Raw genomic sequence first — 15,590 nt, 5'->3', positions numbered from 1 at the left:
GCGCCGGTTAGGAGAACCGAAGAGTGGCAAAGGGATGTAGTGGTGAGGGGTAGGGGAAGACCTAAGCAAACTTGGAGGAGGGTGATCGAGAGTGATATGAGTTTATTGGGAATTGAGGAAAATATGGTAGTGGATAGGACGGAGTGGAGGGAGCGAATCTGTGTCGCTGACACGACTTGATTTTCACGGTTTTATATGATGGTTCATGTTAGCCGACCCGAATCATTTCGGGACTAAAGCTTTGTTGTTGTTGTTGTATTTGGAGCGAAAAAACCGAAAAGGAAAGCCAAACGGGTATATTAAGTTTGAAAAGTCTCTCGTTACTTGTTTGCTATAAACTGGACCTAAATGGGTATTATCTTGCCTTGCGCCTCAAAAAGGTTGTGGCTTTGTATAGTGATGTTTGGGGGTGGGTTTAAAAGATACTCCCTCCGGTCCACAATAGAAGTCTTTTAAGGTTAATGCACACTAATTAAGAAATGCAATTAATTTTAAGTAAAAGACTTTGTTACCCTTGTAATAATTGCATCCACTAGTAACTTTATCTATTTCCAAGATAAAACGTCAACTTAAATAGGGGTATATTTGGTAAAAGTAAATTAATGTGCATAGATTCAAGCAAAATGTCATGTATTGTGGAACAAAAAAAAATTCTCTAGAAAGACTTCTATCGTGGACCGGAGGAAATATATTGGAATGCAAATTCTGGATTATGTTTGACATTTGACAGTGAAATTGATTACAGAAACACGAAACAGGCAGCAAAAAGCATAGATAGATAGATGGTATATCCAGAAATTTCAGAATCTGAATGATTCAGGTTGAGTGGTTGAAAAATGGTAACTTTATTGGGATTTGGATTATCGAAAAATGCAGAATGATGTGGTTATTCTGTATTTGAAAAGAAAATGACAAAAGGCATTGAAATTAGGGAAAATGTGAGTTGCAAGTAAAGAGGTGATCAAAGTTCCCTAATAAGGAGTCTACTTTTTCATGTTCTAGCACTTTTCACACACTTTCAAGGCTTCTCCTTTTCATCTGTTGTCACTTGTGTGGTGACTTGAGTTGTGTCCAATTTTTACTTTTATACGCTAAATATGCCTTTGGAAATGGGTCCAAACTTCATTGGATAAAACCTTCTCTCTATGCTTTTCATTTTTCTTCTTTTCTCTATCAGTAACAGCTTTTCTTGTTACTCATAGCATAGGGTCAACGTAGAGATTTTATTTTTATATATATTTATAGGATAAAGATATATTTTAAAGCAGTAAAAAAACAATTTTAGACATAACATTATAAATGGTGAAATATTACCTATGAATGAAGTTATTCACAAATATCACAATGTGGTGTATTATAAAAAAAAAAAAATCACAATGTGGTGGATCAAGTGGATAGAGATAAAAATTACTATATCTCAACAAGATAGAATGAAATCATATATATGTAAGAGATAAAAATTCTACTAAAAAAATAATAGAAATAAGTTCTATTCTTATCTATCCCAATGATTGAAATTAGTTTCAATTTCTTTATTATATAATCAGAAACTTACGCGGATCATATACGGAACATAATCTACTTTCTTCTACTCTCTAAAAATTGCTATTAATTTGTGAAATTGTCGCATTTTCTTCCAAAAATTAATTTAACGTAAAATTGTGTGTCTAATAATATAAGATCAATCGTTCACTTTGGTTGGAATCTTGTAACAAATCCACATTATAAAATATAATCTGATTGCTCTATTATTGGATTGTGCTTAAGAATAGCTATTTAATTTAATTTTATTTTAAAATACAATTTAAAAAAAGAGAGAGTAGTGAAATGAGTAATTTGTCCATGTGATTAGTGGTCCATGATATTATATGTGTAGTGTGGTCATCACTTTAATTAGTTGATGTTTCTTCATTGGATCCCGTTTTACTTTTGAATCCCACTGCCTTAGCTATAATATAACCTACATTAATTATGCATTTGTAATTACGAGTTCAAATCAACCATTAATAATTCATAACATAAATAACTATATACACCTACTCTCCTTCCACAATTACTATCATTTCATTATGGAACAGATCAAATCAGATTCTGCAATTTTTATTTATGTATATAATTTCTTAAGGTTATCATGTTCGATTTGACTAAACCCTTGTTTGGAAGAGGGTTAATAGAGGTAAATGAGAGTAATTGAAGGTTAAATATTAAGTTAACCTTGTTTAGGAGTTGTTTTTTTGAAAGTAAATGATGGTTAATGAGGTTAAATGTTTACTTTCTCTAACCTCCAAATTGGGAGTTAATGGGAGTAACCTAAAGTTTTTTAAAATTTTTTGTCTCTGCAGAGTAAATTTAACATTTCTTCCCCTTCATATTTAAACTCCCAAACGAAGTTAAACATTTAACCTCATTTACATTCTATAAACTCCCAAACAAAGTTAATTTTTACTTTCCTTTCCATTGCCTCCTTTAACTCTCACATCTTTTAACCTTCAAACTCCCAAACAGAGGCTAAGTCACGAACCATTTCAACTTATACGGGTTAATCGGGTTGATTCGATTAATTTTAATTCATATTTAATTTATAAAAAAAACATTGTAAGAGAATTCCGTAGATGGGGTGGGTTCTTAACTTTCTTTGAGGATAAATGTCGACTCTTAATTTAGGCAATTAGTAATATGCTAAAATTGTAATTTCTTAATTCTAGACGTGAATCAATGATCCTAATCTGAAGTGGATTTAGAATGTATCTCACTGGTCCACGTGTTTTTGTGGTCCCATATTCTTGACGTGGTTTGATTCAAAGGTCTTCCTTACTTCATACATCTTTATTAGTTTGAGACGAGGACACATGTATCCTTAGAGTAGAGTATTTGTGTGATATTAGATGTCCTTCTAGCCTTCGGTTCTTAAAGCTCTTTAGAGCTTCGGTTGTGGTTTGATTTGTGAGGCTTTTTGCAATTTTTAAGAAGAGTTCGATATTTTGTAGATGTTAATCATCTAAACGCGCTTATTGATATGTCATGGCGTTTGGTGCATTACACTTGATCTTCTTCCCTTCTCAACAGTTGATACGTCACATCATGTTGCCTCAAAGTGACGTCATCCATGTGAGGCATGGAATTCCTCTCGCAGGTATCATTTCCACCTTTATTTAATTCCATAGGATTTGTGATATGTACCCTGGATGATCAACCTAGAGGTTAATAGGAGGAAAAAATTTGTGAGTCCCAACTAGCGTCGTCACCAAGGGTCCTTTATTGAAGACGACGTTTCACCATTCCTCCAATGAATTCTATAAAAGGGAGATCAAGGCGACACATTTTCCTCTTCTTGGCTTTCGATTCTTTATTTCTAAAAAAAATATAAGTTTTTATTGGTTCCTTATTTTTTTCCCCTTTGTTGTATGGATGTTTTGAAGAGGAAGAACTCTCTCAGTCCAAAGAAGCTCATTATCATTGATCTATCATCTTCTAATGACTCTGAGATCATGGCTCCCAAAAAACATACTCAGAAGAACTATAACAAAGACAAAATGGTGATGGTAGAGAAGAGGAAGAACTCTATCAGTCCAAAGAAGCTCATTATCATTGATCTATCATCTTCTAATGACTCTGAGATCATGGCTCCCAAAAAAACATACTCAGAAGAACTATAACAAAGACAAAATGGTGATGGTAGAGAAGAAGGAAAACTCTAAGGCTTCGACTCAAGGCTCCATCTTAACAGCGCCCCCAATTAGTAGATTAGGCTCGAGAATGTCCAAAATTTGGCTAGATGGAGATGCAATTACCCAATCTTGGTCAATGTATTGATGGTGGATATAAGAGCGATAAAGATGGCTTTGTTAGAGTTTATGTTTAATTGATGTTCTATGGCATGAGATTCCCCCTCCTAGACCCCATCGTTGATGTCCTGGATGGGTTTCGTATGTGCCTCTGCCAATTGTCACCTAATGTTTGGTTGTAATTGTTAACTTTCAACAAGTTTTGTGCGGATTTAAGTTTAATGCTGAATGAGGAAAATTTTCATTAATTCAGGAAACCCACAAGGAGAAAGGGGAATGATGTTGCTTTTGGACTATAGGAAACCGGAGGCCCGACTTTCTATCTAGCAAGGTAGACAACATAAAAGGCTTCTAGCAAAAGTGATTTTTGTTGGGACTAAATAAATGTTCTCCTGATAGCATGTACCCAAAGGGCTTTCCCTTTAAGCCCTCATGGGTTTTAGATCCAATTGAAAAAGATACCTGAAAGAAAAAGCAAGCCTTAGCTCTTGAGGAAGATCAGTCTTTGAACAAGATTTTGGCATTTTTAAGCTTCTAGCACTAGATATATATATGCTGGAGATGATCGATGAAGGGCATCTTTGTGTTATGAAATACGAAAATGGAGCCTTCCATTTGGCCGGAAAAAAACTGTTACGAAGAAATTCTTAAAGGTGGCTCTCTTTTTCAATTTGACTCTTTTTTTTATTCTATGGGTGCGTGGATGGCTTCTTATATGAGTGGATGTGCTCATATGAATACAAGATAGAAGGATGATGTTGCTTTGGTCAGTGTAATAAACGTTGGAGTCACTATGTCTTCGAACATAAATGGGACATCGTTGTTGGGACATACACTACTCATTATTCCACCTCCTAAGGATCAAACCTTCAGACGTCCACCAGTTTGCTTGAGGTAGGAAAATCCATTGCTATTGACGAAGGCTCTCTTACTTTAGCCGAAGGGGTTCCTGTTAGAGCAACTAATGGAGTCATGTATGTCGAGCACTTTGTTTTCTTCCATTGCCTCTTTCAGATCCTCTCTAATGGCTTCCATCTCCATTGCGTGTTCAGCTTTAAGAATGTTCATTACTTCTTGGATCGAGCCTATGTTGTAGATAACTTGCTTAGTGATTTCGTCCATGAACTTCATGATGCAAAGAGCCCAAGCATACCTCCATTTGTTGGTCGAACTCTGGTGTAACCTATAGTGGGTTGTCATTTACATCTACCTGAGCTTTGTTTCTTGACGGATGAGTTGAAGATGAAGGGATGTTAGATGATGTAGGGATCACAAGGTTGTTCAGCTGAGACATGATGTTGATTGTTCGAGTCCACGCTTACCGCATCAGTTTGATGTGATGTAAGGTGAGTTGAGCTTATTGAGACCCTTCAACTATCTGAAGTAAAATAGGAAAATGATCAAGAAATGACCGAGGACTGGTAATCCCGCTTTGATGCATAATTCAGTGAGAAGAGTGATATTGGATAGTATGTAACTTAGGTGAGTAAGATGAATAAATTAAATACATTTTAATGTACTATGTATCTTTTATTTATATGAGATTAGGTTGTTTTCTCTAAATGGGAGCCGAAGTCTATGTGATGGTCAGTTAGTGGTATGAAGTTGCTCTCAACCTAAAACGATTGTAATGGATACAATTGTGATTCGTGAATCAAGACGCCAAATTAGATGTAAATGTTTATTGACCTTGAAATCTTTTTTAATTGTTCCATGTTTACTAACTCATTGTGGCATGTGTAATATGTAAAAATTGTATCAAGAAAGAATCAAAACAACTCTAGTTAAAATTAGCCGAGACAATAATAATATTATCTTATTTGTGTACTAGTATTGATATGCACCATAACCAAGAAACTTATGATTGGATTCAGAATTGGTATTCTGTCAACACCATATTATAATATTAATTGGTTAGTAGCTCCATAAAATATTTATAGGAATCGGAAATTAATGAATCTAATTAATGGAAGTTATGATGCTTAAATTAAATTAACTTTTATAAGCTTGAAGATAAATGGGAGAAAGATATGATTATGTCCCCTTTTATTAAGAATCAAGAATATACATGAATCTTCTTCTTCTCTTTTTCTTTTTACTTTTTCCTTTTCTTTTTATTTATTTAATTAATTATGGGATGGAGAGTGGCTGAATTATTTATGACTTCCTTAATTCTATCATATAATAGTAATAGAATATAATGAATTAATTAGGTAAATAGAGCAATGGATTTAGTTAATAATCCAAAAAATAGAGTAGTGCTAAACACATGAGAAGCACACAAAAATCAATCATTTTCAGGTGTACATTTGTCATTTTGTCAACAACCTAATCCTCTCATCTAATCTAATCTAATCATACCCTTCTTCGCTTATTTCCAAATTTCAATCAAATATTATTTCGTCATTTAGTGCTTGCCTACCTTCTTTTCATTTATTTTTTTTTAATACATCTTTACTTTTCTATGTATTTACCTGAAAAAAAAAAAAAATTAGTTGCCTCCTATAATTTAGAAAAATCCTTTTACCCTTCAAATTTAATTGCTTAAAGTAATTCTCTAGAGGTAAACTATTTTTTTGTGAGGAAAAGATTTAGATAAGAACCAATTCATTTATAAAGTCAGTTCCGTAGACTTTGATAGAAATTGACGGATTGCTTATAGTTTTGAAGTGTTAAAAATATAATTTGTATGAAATTTATAGTATTGTCCAATTAGAAATTTAATCAATTCTAATAATAAAAAAAGATTGACCCGTTATGATTCTTTCTGATGATATATATTTTATGTGAAAACGAATAATGTCACAGCTGAGTTTGACATTATCATTAACAACCCACTTGCCTTTGCTCATCTAACCCACCAACTTCACCTAATCATCCATTCCATACACATTTTAACTATATATTTATATTTCTTATTCCATTTAATCTTAAACTGATGCGGAGCATCTTTCCCTAGGGTCGAGTTCGAGCAAGGGAAGCCGGAGGAAGAACCAAGTGCGAGCAACAAGCGATTAAAGAGGCCAAAACAATACAATATATCTGCTCAGACACGCCCCGCGTGTAGATGAACACGCTCCGCGTACTTGAGAACTTGAGCCAAAGAAAAGCCCAGGAGGTCATACACGCGAGGCGTGGGTCAAGCACGCTCCGCGTACAGAGAAGACACGCTCCTCGTGTAAAACAGGGATGATCTGGAGAAGAGTCATCAGCCAAGACACGCGGGGCGTACTGTTGGACACGCCCCGCGTATTGGAGTGTCTGATCCTGAGAAGAATTCATCAGCCAAGACACGCAGGGCGTACTGATGGACACGCAGGGCGTACTATTGGACACGCCCCGCGTATTGGAGTGTCTGATCCTGAGAAGAATTCATCAGCCAAGACACGCAGGGCGTACTGATGAACACGCATGGCGTATTGTTGGACACGCAGGGCGTACTTTTGGATACGCAGCGCGTACTTCCACTTTTCAGCAACTTGCTCCTTACTTCAGCTTCCTTGTTATTTACACATTTGGTCCCTCAGCTCCTCTCCCTCCTTCAAATCAACCCCCTCCACTTACCTTTACCCTATTTACCCCTTCTCTTATCATTTTAATTAGTTATTTGATTTACCCTTTCATGTAATTTGTTTTAGGATTTTTGAGATGATATAAATTCATCTCTTTCTCTTGTAATAGGTTAACTTTTTATCAATCAAATTAAAACTCTTCTTTGTGAAGCTTGTTAAGGTTTATCCTTCAACAATGGGGAATCTTGATTTCCTATGGATTTAGTCCATGAATTTGGGATCCACTCCTTCTAGTTAGCTAGAGAAGTTGTTAGCCTTTGTGAGTTTACGGTTTAAAACTCTCAGTGGATTCCGCGCTGCATCATTTGGTATCAGAGCCGATCGTTTTCCTTGAACGGAGACTTCTTTCGACAATGATTCAACCGAGTTATTTACAAGCTTTAAAGGAACGTCTTGAAGCCGAGACAATAGAGATGAGGCTCCAATATGCCGAGATGTTGAGAAAGACAAGAGAGAACTTGGAGCAAGAAGAGATGGAGAGGCTCCAAAGGGGAACCCGAAATAGCCGGAGACGACAACGTCGAGCCCAACGGAAAAGAGATGGGGAAACCACTATTTCACCTCCTAAAGATTCATCCCAAATCTGTCCCATATTGCACAATGAGGAGGTAAATCCAAAGCTTTCAAATCTTGATGTGGAAGTTGTGGGTATGCCTATTATTAGTGATGAATTGGTTGTTTGTGATGTTGAAGTAGATTTAAGTTCTCATTGTGGATTTATTGTTAATGAAATTGTTGATGAGAATTTAAATGCATGTGTGAATGAGGAGGACTGGGGATTGAGAAGTGGAAATTTTGAAGAAACCCATGTTAAGAAAGGTACTCCCCAAGTGTTTGATGAAATGCCCCTTAGGCCTAGGCACATATGTATGCTTAGGGACATTGAGGATATTTGTCTTGAAGAGGGGGAGAAGGAGTTTGGGCTTGTTAATCTCTTTGGGAAGCATGATGAAATTGGTTTATATGTGGAGATTGATGGCTATGGAGATGGGAGAGATGTTGGTGGTTCTACCATATTGGGTTGTAGCATGTCTTTTGAGTCGGACGGCTTGGCACGTGAGTTAGTCGGTTCGAATTGTGAAGAGGAGTGGAAGGAAACGAGAGGTCATGGGAAAAGGCGGATCATTGATGAAGAGTGAAATGAATTTGAGCATGATCATGAAGAAGTGGAGTTAGAGGAGGAGATTGATGAAGAGGAGAACCAATCCGAGAATGAGCTAGTAAGACATGAGGAGCATGATTATTGTGAAGGCGAATTCGAGGATGAGGTTAAAGAGAGAGAGAGAGCGCTTCCGAATATGAAACATGTGAGGATGGTGAACTTTATCATAGTGCATATGAATTTGATTATGATGAAAATGGTAGAGTTTACCATGAGGAGGATGAACGTCGACGCATTGAGTGGAACCAATATGGGGCCGCTTATGAGGAAGACGAAGATGGGGTCTACTATGATGAGAGTGGGCATCGGTGTGTTAAGTGGGATCGACACGGGGCTCCTTATGAAGATAATGAGTGTAGATTCCATTGTGATGACGAGTTGGAGGATGTTGAACGGTCCTATAACGAAGATATCTATGAGTATGATGGAGGTAGGGTCCATTATGACGATGAGTCGAGAACCATAGAGTGGAGCCGAAGCAAAGAAGCTTATGATGATGAAGATCGGTTCCAAGACAACTATGGGTCGGGAAATGTAGAGTGGGGCCGAAATGAAGGTGCTTATGATGATGAAGAAAATCGGGTCCAAGTTGAGGATGAGTCGGGAAGTGTTGAGTATGAAGACACCTATGAAGTTGATGATGATGGCGATGAGCACAATGTGTATTTGGTGACTAGGGTGCCAATGCCTAGTGAAGAGGAGCCTAGCCAACGTCATCAATTATTTAGAACTCGATGCTTAGTTCGTGGGAAGAAGTGTGAGATGGTGATCGACGGAGGAAGCCAAGTGAATATCATTAGTCGGTTTGCCATGAGCAAGTTTGGGTTGGTTCCCGAGCCACATCCTAGACCTTACCGCCTTGGTTGGGTCAACGAGGTGGAGAAGCTTCAAGTTACTCATTGGTGTAAAGTTCCTTTCACTATTGGAGCTTATGGGGATGAAGCTATGTGTGATGTTGTGGAGATGGATGCTTGTGAAGTGCTACTTGGTAGGCCATGGCAATTTGATTGTGATGCCTCACATACGGGAAGAAGCAACACCTACACCATACGCAAAGGCGGAGTCCGATATGTTCTTATACCTTTGAAGAGTTCTCCTAGTAAGAAAACGGAGACCACTTTGGAAGAATGTCCAACTCGGGAGTTGAATGTGAATGGGTGCATTGGTGGAACGGGTGAGACATTGAGTCACCTTGATTTGGGTTCCATGGGTGAGATAGCCAGCCACTCTCCTAATGAAGTCAAATCCCAAGAGGGGAATGAAGTTGAGAAGGGGAGTAGCAAAGTGGGAAGTGAGGAAGTTGAGCCGATGTCCGAGGGTGACAAGCACATGCCTACCAATGAGCCACTTAGAGGGCTTCCTAACAGACTTCCACCTTTGAGGAAGCTACCACATGACATAGCATGGGATCCGGGAGATAGTGCACCTAGCTCTACATGTAGTGAGCTGATCTCTAGAGAGGAGGAGGAAGGTTGCTCTATGAAGCCTATTGATAGCATCGAGATGCCTAGCACAAGCCACATGCAAAAGAATCGAGTCACTCATTGGGTAAATTCTGAACTTATTCTTTGGTGCTTTGTTGAGATATTTGTGTTGGAGTCTTGGGTGTGTATGTTGAGGGAGAACCTTCCCTATGATGATCCCATGAGAGGGGATATTGTTGTGAGGAATGTGAGCTTTATGTTGAGGGAGAACCTTCCCTATGATGGAACCATGAAGGGTGATCTTGTTGGGGGCTTTGGTGATGGTTTATTGAAGGGGAATGGCTTCCCGTGGAATATAGAAAGGATGGAAGGAGATCAAGACTTGGTAAACTCAGAACTCATTATTTTGCGCTTTATTGCTATATATATGCGGGGGTACATGTGGTGCTTGTTGAAGAAGCATCAACCCTATGAGGAGTCAATGAGAAGCGATCTTGTGATGAAGAGAGTTGGGTTTGTGAAGTCTTTGATGAATGGGGATAGCCGCCCGAGAGATGTTGAGTATGTAGAAGAAGTTCAAGACTTGGGGATTGATGGCCAAGTTAGTAATGTGGCAAGTCTTGAAGTTCCGGGGTTGTTAACCCAAGGTGAGGATGGAGCTAATCTATGTGCTCTTGAGTTCATTTTGAAGTGGGTTGACAAGTGTCGCCGGGATATTCCGTTTGATGTGGGCCATGGGCAAGGAGAGATTGAGCATGGTAGCCGGGTTAGTGGCATGAATGAAAGCGAAGGTCGGGCCTATTCAAGTCAAAATCGTGTTTGGGTTGTGAAGAGTACTCAAGGGATCGCTCCAATTTGGGTTGATTTATGGCGCCGAGGCATGTCATTTGAGGTTGGCCATGTGCGAGTGGAGATTGAGCCTAGCATCCGGGTTGATGGCGTGAGGTATATTGAGGTCCGGGCATATTCGACTCAAGACCATGTTGGGGTTTTGAAGAGTGCTTATGTGATTGATCCTAGTTGGGTTGATATGTGTCGTCGGGGCATTCCCTTTGACGTAGGCCATGAGCGGAAGAAGATTGAGTTGATTCCTCAAGTTCGTGATGGGGAGATCACGAGGTTCCAAGGGTGGTATGCTCAACGAAATGAGGGGTGTAGGCAGACCGTCCAAGCATTTGTTGGGAAGTGGTTTGACACGCTCCGCCAAGACATACCATTCGATGTTGGTAGAGCGTTCGATATTGGTGGAGATTGGGGGATAAGTGCCATGGAAGATGGATGCCGGGGTGAAGTACTCGTTGAGATATCGGGAAAAGCTCGTGAGGGGAAGGTGAGTCCGACAATATGTGGAGTGGACTCCTTGAATTCATCTCGAACAACACTTTGGTTCGATTTGAGGACTTGGGTTCATTCAAAACAAACTCGTCTCTTCAATGCGTGGCAAGCAACTTGGGGTCAAATTCTTTTTAAGAGAGAATGAATGATGCGGAGCATCTTTCCCTAGGGTCGAGTCCGAGCAAGGGAAGCCGGAGGAAGAACCAAGTGCGAGCAACAAGCGATTAAAGAGGCCAAAACAATACAATATATCTGCTCAGACACGCCCCGCATGTAGATGAACACGCTCCGCGTACTTGAGAACTTGAGCCAAAGAAAAGCCCAGGAGGTCATACACGCGAGGCGTGGGTCAAGCACGCTCCGCGTACAGAGAAGACACGCTCCTCGTGTAAAACAGGGATGATCTGGAGAAGAGTCATCAGCCAAGACACGCGGGGCGTACTGTTGGACACGCCCCGCGTATTGGAGTGTCTGATCCTGAGAAGAATTCATCAGCCAAGACACGCAAGGCGTACTGATGGACACGCAGGGCGTACTGTTGGACACGCCCCGCGTATTGGAGTGTCTGATCCTGAGAAGAATTCATCAGCCAAGACACGCAGGGCGTACTGATGAACACGCAGGGCGTATTGTTGGACACGCAGGGCGTACTTTTGGATACGCAGCGCGTACTTCCACTTTTCAGCAACTTGCTCCTTACTTCAGCTTCCTTGTTATTTACACATTTGGTCCCTCAGCTCCTCTCCCTCCTTCAAATCAACCCCCTCCACTTACCTTTACCCCATTTACCCATTCTCTTATCATTTTAATTAGTTATTTGATTTACCCTTTCATGTAATTTGTTTTAGGGTTTTTGAGATGATATAAATTCATCTCTTTCTCTTGTAATAGGTTAACTTTTTATCAATCAAATTAAAACTCTTCTTTGTGAAGCTTGTTAAGGTTTATCCTTCAACAATGGAGAATCTTGATTTTCTATGGATTTAGTCCATGAATTTGGGATCCACTCCTTCTAGTTAGCTAGAGAAGTTGTTAGCCTTTGTGAGTTTACGGTTTAAAACTCTTAGTGGATTCCGAACTGCATCATAAACCAGGTTAATAACTAATCAGTTTTCAATTTACTGCCAAACAACGATTCTATATTAAAAAATTATTTCACTTCATTATTTTTCTTAGATGAAATAATTTCGTTTAATTGCCTTTTATTTTGAAAAAACTATTTTTCTAAAAAGCAGAAATCCTCTATTTTCTCAAAATTATTTTCAAAGCAAACAAAAATGATCTAAACAAATACATAAATCTCTCTATTTTAAAGTGATATTGTAAAAATAAATCTCTCTATTTTAAAGTGATATTATAAAAATGAAAAAAAATAAGTAATCAAACACTCCCAAATATTTTGAGTTACAAAATTAAATAGAATCAAATATAATATTTGTTCAAATATGATAACAATAAAACTATTATTTTATTTTTGTACTTATTCTTTCAAGGTATGAGAGCCCATTTCTGAATTATTTCCCGTTAAGCTTGATTTTGATTTTTTTTTTTAACTTCTTATATTAATATTCCTTTGTATTACAATTACAAAACTAAGTAAAATAGAAACTATCAAAATCTCGCATTTTCAAAGCCGTGCAAATCGCTCACCCTATTCATATGTTTTCTCATAATAGCTACCTTAGCCAATCTCTCCGCAGCTCTCCAAGCCGATGTCGGCGTAAGCGGCTCAGTCTTCTCCTCCGCTTGTTGATTACTCCTCTGCCTCTGGTTCTGGTTCTGACTCTGGCTCTGCACCATTTGCTGCCTACGCCGATGCAACTCCCCAAGCTCAGCTTCCAAGCCACGAACATTCTCGTTCGTCGATTCATCACTCGATTGCATCAATAAGGCTCGAGCCGACGACAACAAATGATAAGCGCCTGATAAATCTTTATGCTCCATTAATCGCCGAGATTCTGCAATTGCTCTTGTGCTGATGTGGAGTTCTCTCAGCCGTTTGATATTTGGGAGTGATGATCGAACGGCTTGTGGACGAGGTACTAAAAGAGAGTGTTCTTTGGATAATATTGGCTCATGCGTTAATGGATCTTTGAAAGATGACCGTACGGATAATATAGGGTGGGACCTAATTGATGAAGACGCTGCTACTTTCAATTCCACGAGTAATTCTCTTTCTTCCTCGGCGTACAGATTTCCGATCCGAACCGAACCCGCTCCAAAAACAGTGGGTTGACCAGTGAGTGGATAAACCGCTGCTATTTCTGCTGGAGCTGAACCGGAAACAAACCCGAGTTCAAGCTTTAGGTCTTGAACCGCAATGGTTAGTAGACCATTAACTCTTTTAACCAAAGCATCTTCAAGCTGTGAGTTCGACGCGCTGATTTCGTTGAAGTTGATCATGTGGACAGGGATATCCAACTGAGAAAAGCGCGTGGACGATACGAGTGACGATGAGCGTTTTTCTGTAGCGTAGTTCGTGTGGGGCCTATCATCGTGGCCGTTGGAAAGAATGATGATGCTGGCAACGGGATTTTTTACTCGTCGATCTTCAATCACTTTCGCGGCCTTTTTGAGCGCGTCAGTTGCACTCATTCCTTGGCCAGTGTTTCCAAGCGCGTCCACAATACGACGCACCGATCTACGTCCATCTGGAGTCATCCTCTTTAACGGCAGCAGCCGCTTAGACGCCGCGGAAAACGCCACAACCGATAACCGATCTGTGGAATTCAGCGACGATATCATTAATCTCATCATCCGTTTCATCATTTGTAACTTGAATCCACGCATCCTCTCACTCACGTCCACCACGATAACTAAATCAATCGGAAGCCGACGCGCCGATGGAGACGGCGGAGGCGCTTTCACTTTAAGCACCACGACTTGAGTCTGGTAACTCCTCCCAACCGCGACAATGGAAGATTCCGGCAGCAAAGTCACCTCCACTAACTTAGTCGCTTTAACGGGTACAGGAGCGACACAGAAACCTTGAAACTCATGAGCAGTAACAGATCCATCGCCTTCTTCGACGTCGTTTTCTTCCAATTCCGGTATAGGATTGAAGAGAGAAGCAGGGGAAGGAGACCTGAGTGGCTCATCGTCATTGTAGACTCTGAGATTCTTCGATTTAGAAAGTTCCTTGACCTTTTCGCTTGATTTCTTATAAATTTCATCAGAATCATGGTGGATGGAAAGCAAAGGCAATTCTTTCCAGGTGGAGCTGCAAACAGGGCAGAGAAGGAGGTGATTCTGATTCTGATTCCGACTCTTGTTCACGATACAAGGGAAATGAAACACATGGCCACATTCCGCAGTGAAAATGGCAGTTCCTTGGCCGCTTTTCACATTCTGCAAACACACTCCGCATCTACTCTGCAAAAAACACAACAGACTAAGTGAGAATGATGAAAAACATGACTTTTATGAGATTGAAACAGAGATTAGAAAGAAGAATGATTACTTACTTTAGAGAGACGGAAAGCTGATTTAAGGATAGAGAAACTCGAAGGCGATTTGGGGGAGGAAGGATTCGAGAAATTGAACAGTCTAGGACTGATTGAATTTTTAGGAGTAGAAGAGGTAGTATTACATTGAAGTTTAGGGCTATTCGGCACTGATGACGTCGGAGCTGTAGCAGCAGCAGCGGTTGTCCGGCAACGGAGAGTTGGGGTTGAAACAGGCTGAGATTGAGATTGAGAATGCAAACGAGGTGTTGATGGATTAGAAAAAAACCCAAACTTGGAGCCTATTCTAGGGCTATTCGCAGCGGCGGAGGCGGTGGTGGTAGAATTGGGGGTTTCAGTGTCTTTAGGAATAGAAGTACAGAAAGCTCTTCTCCAACCAGTCACCATTGTTGAAAAAGTCGAAGCAGATGAGAAATGATGGAGAGGATGAAGATGAAATGTGAATTTAATTTAATGGAGGAATTGAAAGAGGATAGTTTAGAAATCACTTTCTCTGGTGGTTTTTCATGAGTTTCTGTTTAAGTGTGTGTTTCTCTGTCCATAGCACACAAAACTCTGAAGCCTTTCTCCTTGTTCTTTCTCTCTTTAATTGGACCTGTTATATCTATCCATTTCATTTCAACTTTACGATAAAATTAAAAAATAGAAGAATGAGGGGGCTTTTATTATAAATAAAGCAAAGTTGGGGTATTGGGATTCACAGGATAACCGGCAACTGTCAGTAACTTACCTACAGTAACAAGTCAACGGATTTTCTCTTTCTTCCCTTCCCTTGTGTTGTCTTATTCTCACGTTATGTTTCACCGACCTCTTCTTTATGTTGCAATTTTGCAATGCAACTTCAATGC

At 39.5% G+C, this 15,590-nt stretch overlaps 1 protein-coding gene across 1 annotated transcript; it reads right to left on the bottom strand.

Moving 5' to 3' along the window:
• Nucleotides 1-12,670: 12,670 nt before the first annotated feature.
• LOC136229578 (E3 ubiquitin-protein ligase WAVH1) lies at nt 12,671-15,365 on the bottom strand. The gene is made up of 2 exons (XM_066018457.1): nt 14,743-15,365; nt 12,671-14,650 (listed from the first exon to the last, which is right to left on the bottom strand). The coding sequence occupies exons 1-2, from the start codon at nt 15,127-15,129 to the stop codon at nt 12,890-12,892; spliced, it is 2,148 nt and encodes a 715-aa protein (XP_065874529.1). The 5' UTR covers nt 15,130-15,365; the 3' UTR covers nt 12,671-12,889.
• Between the last annotated feature and the right edge of the window lie 225 nt (nt 15,366-15,590).

This window comes from Euphorbia lathyris, chromosome 5 (assembly GCF_963576675.1).
Source record: "Euphorbia lathyris chromosome 5, ddEupLath1.1, whole genome shotgun sequence".
Lineage (NCBI taxonomy): Eukaryota > Viridiplantae > Streptophyta > Magnoliopsida > Malpighiales > Euphorbiaceae > Euphorbia > Euphorbia lathyris.
This window is presented reverse-complemented; position numbering and strand designations above follow the sequence as displayed.

Coding starts and splice junctions, on each gene's coding strand:
- LOC136229578 (XM_066018457.1), bottom strand. CDS start 15,129: ATGGTGACTGGTTGGAGAAGAGCTTTCTGTACTTCTATTCCTAAAGAC. Junction 14,651..14,742: donor CAGCTTTCCGTCTCTCTAAA/GTAAGTAATCAT, acceptor TGTTTTTTGCAG/AGTAGATGCGGAGTGTGTTT.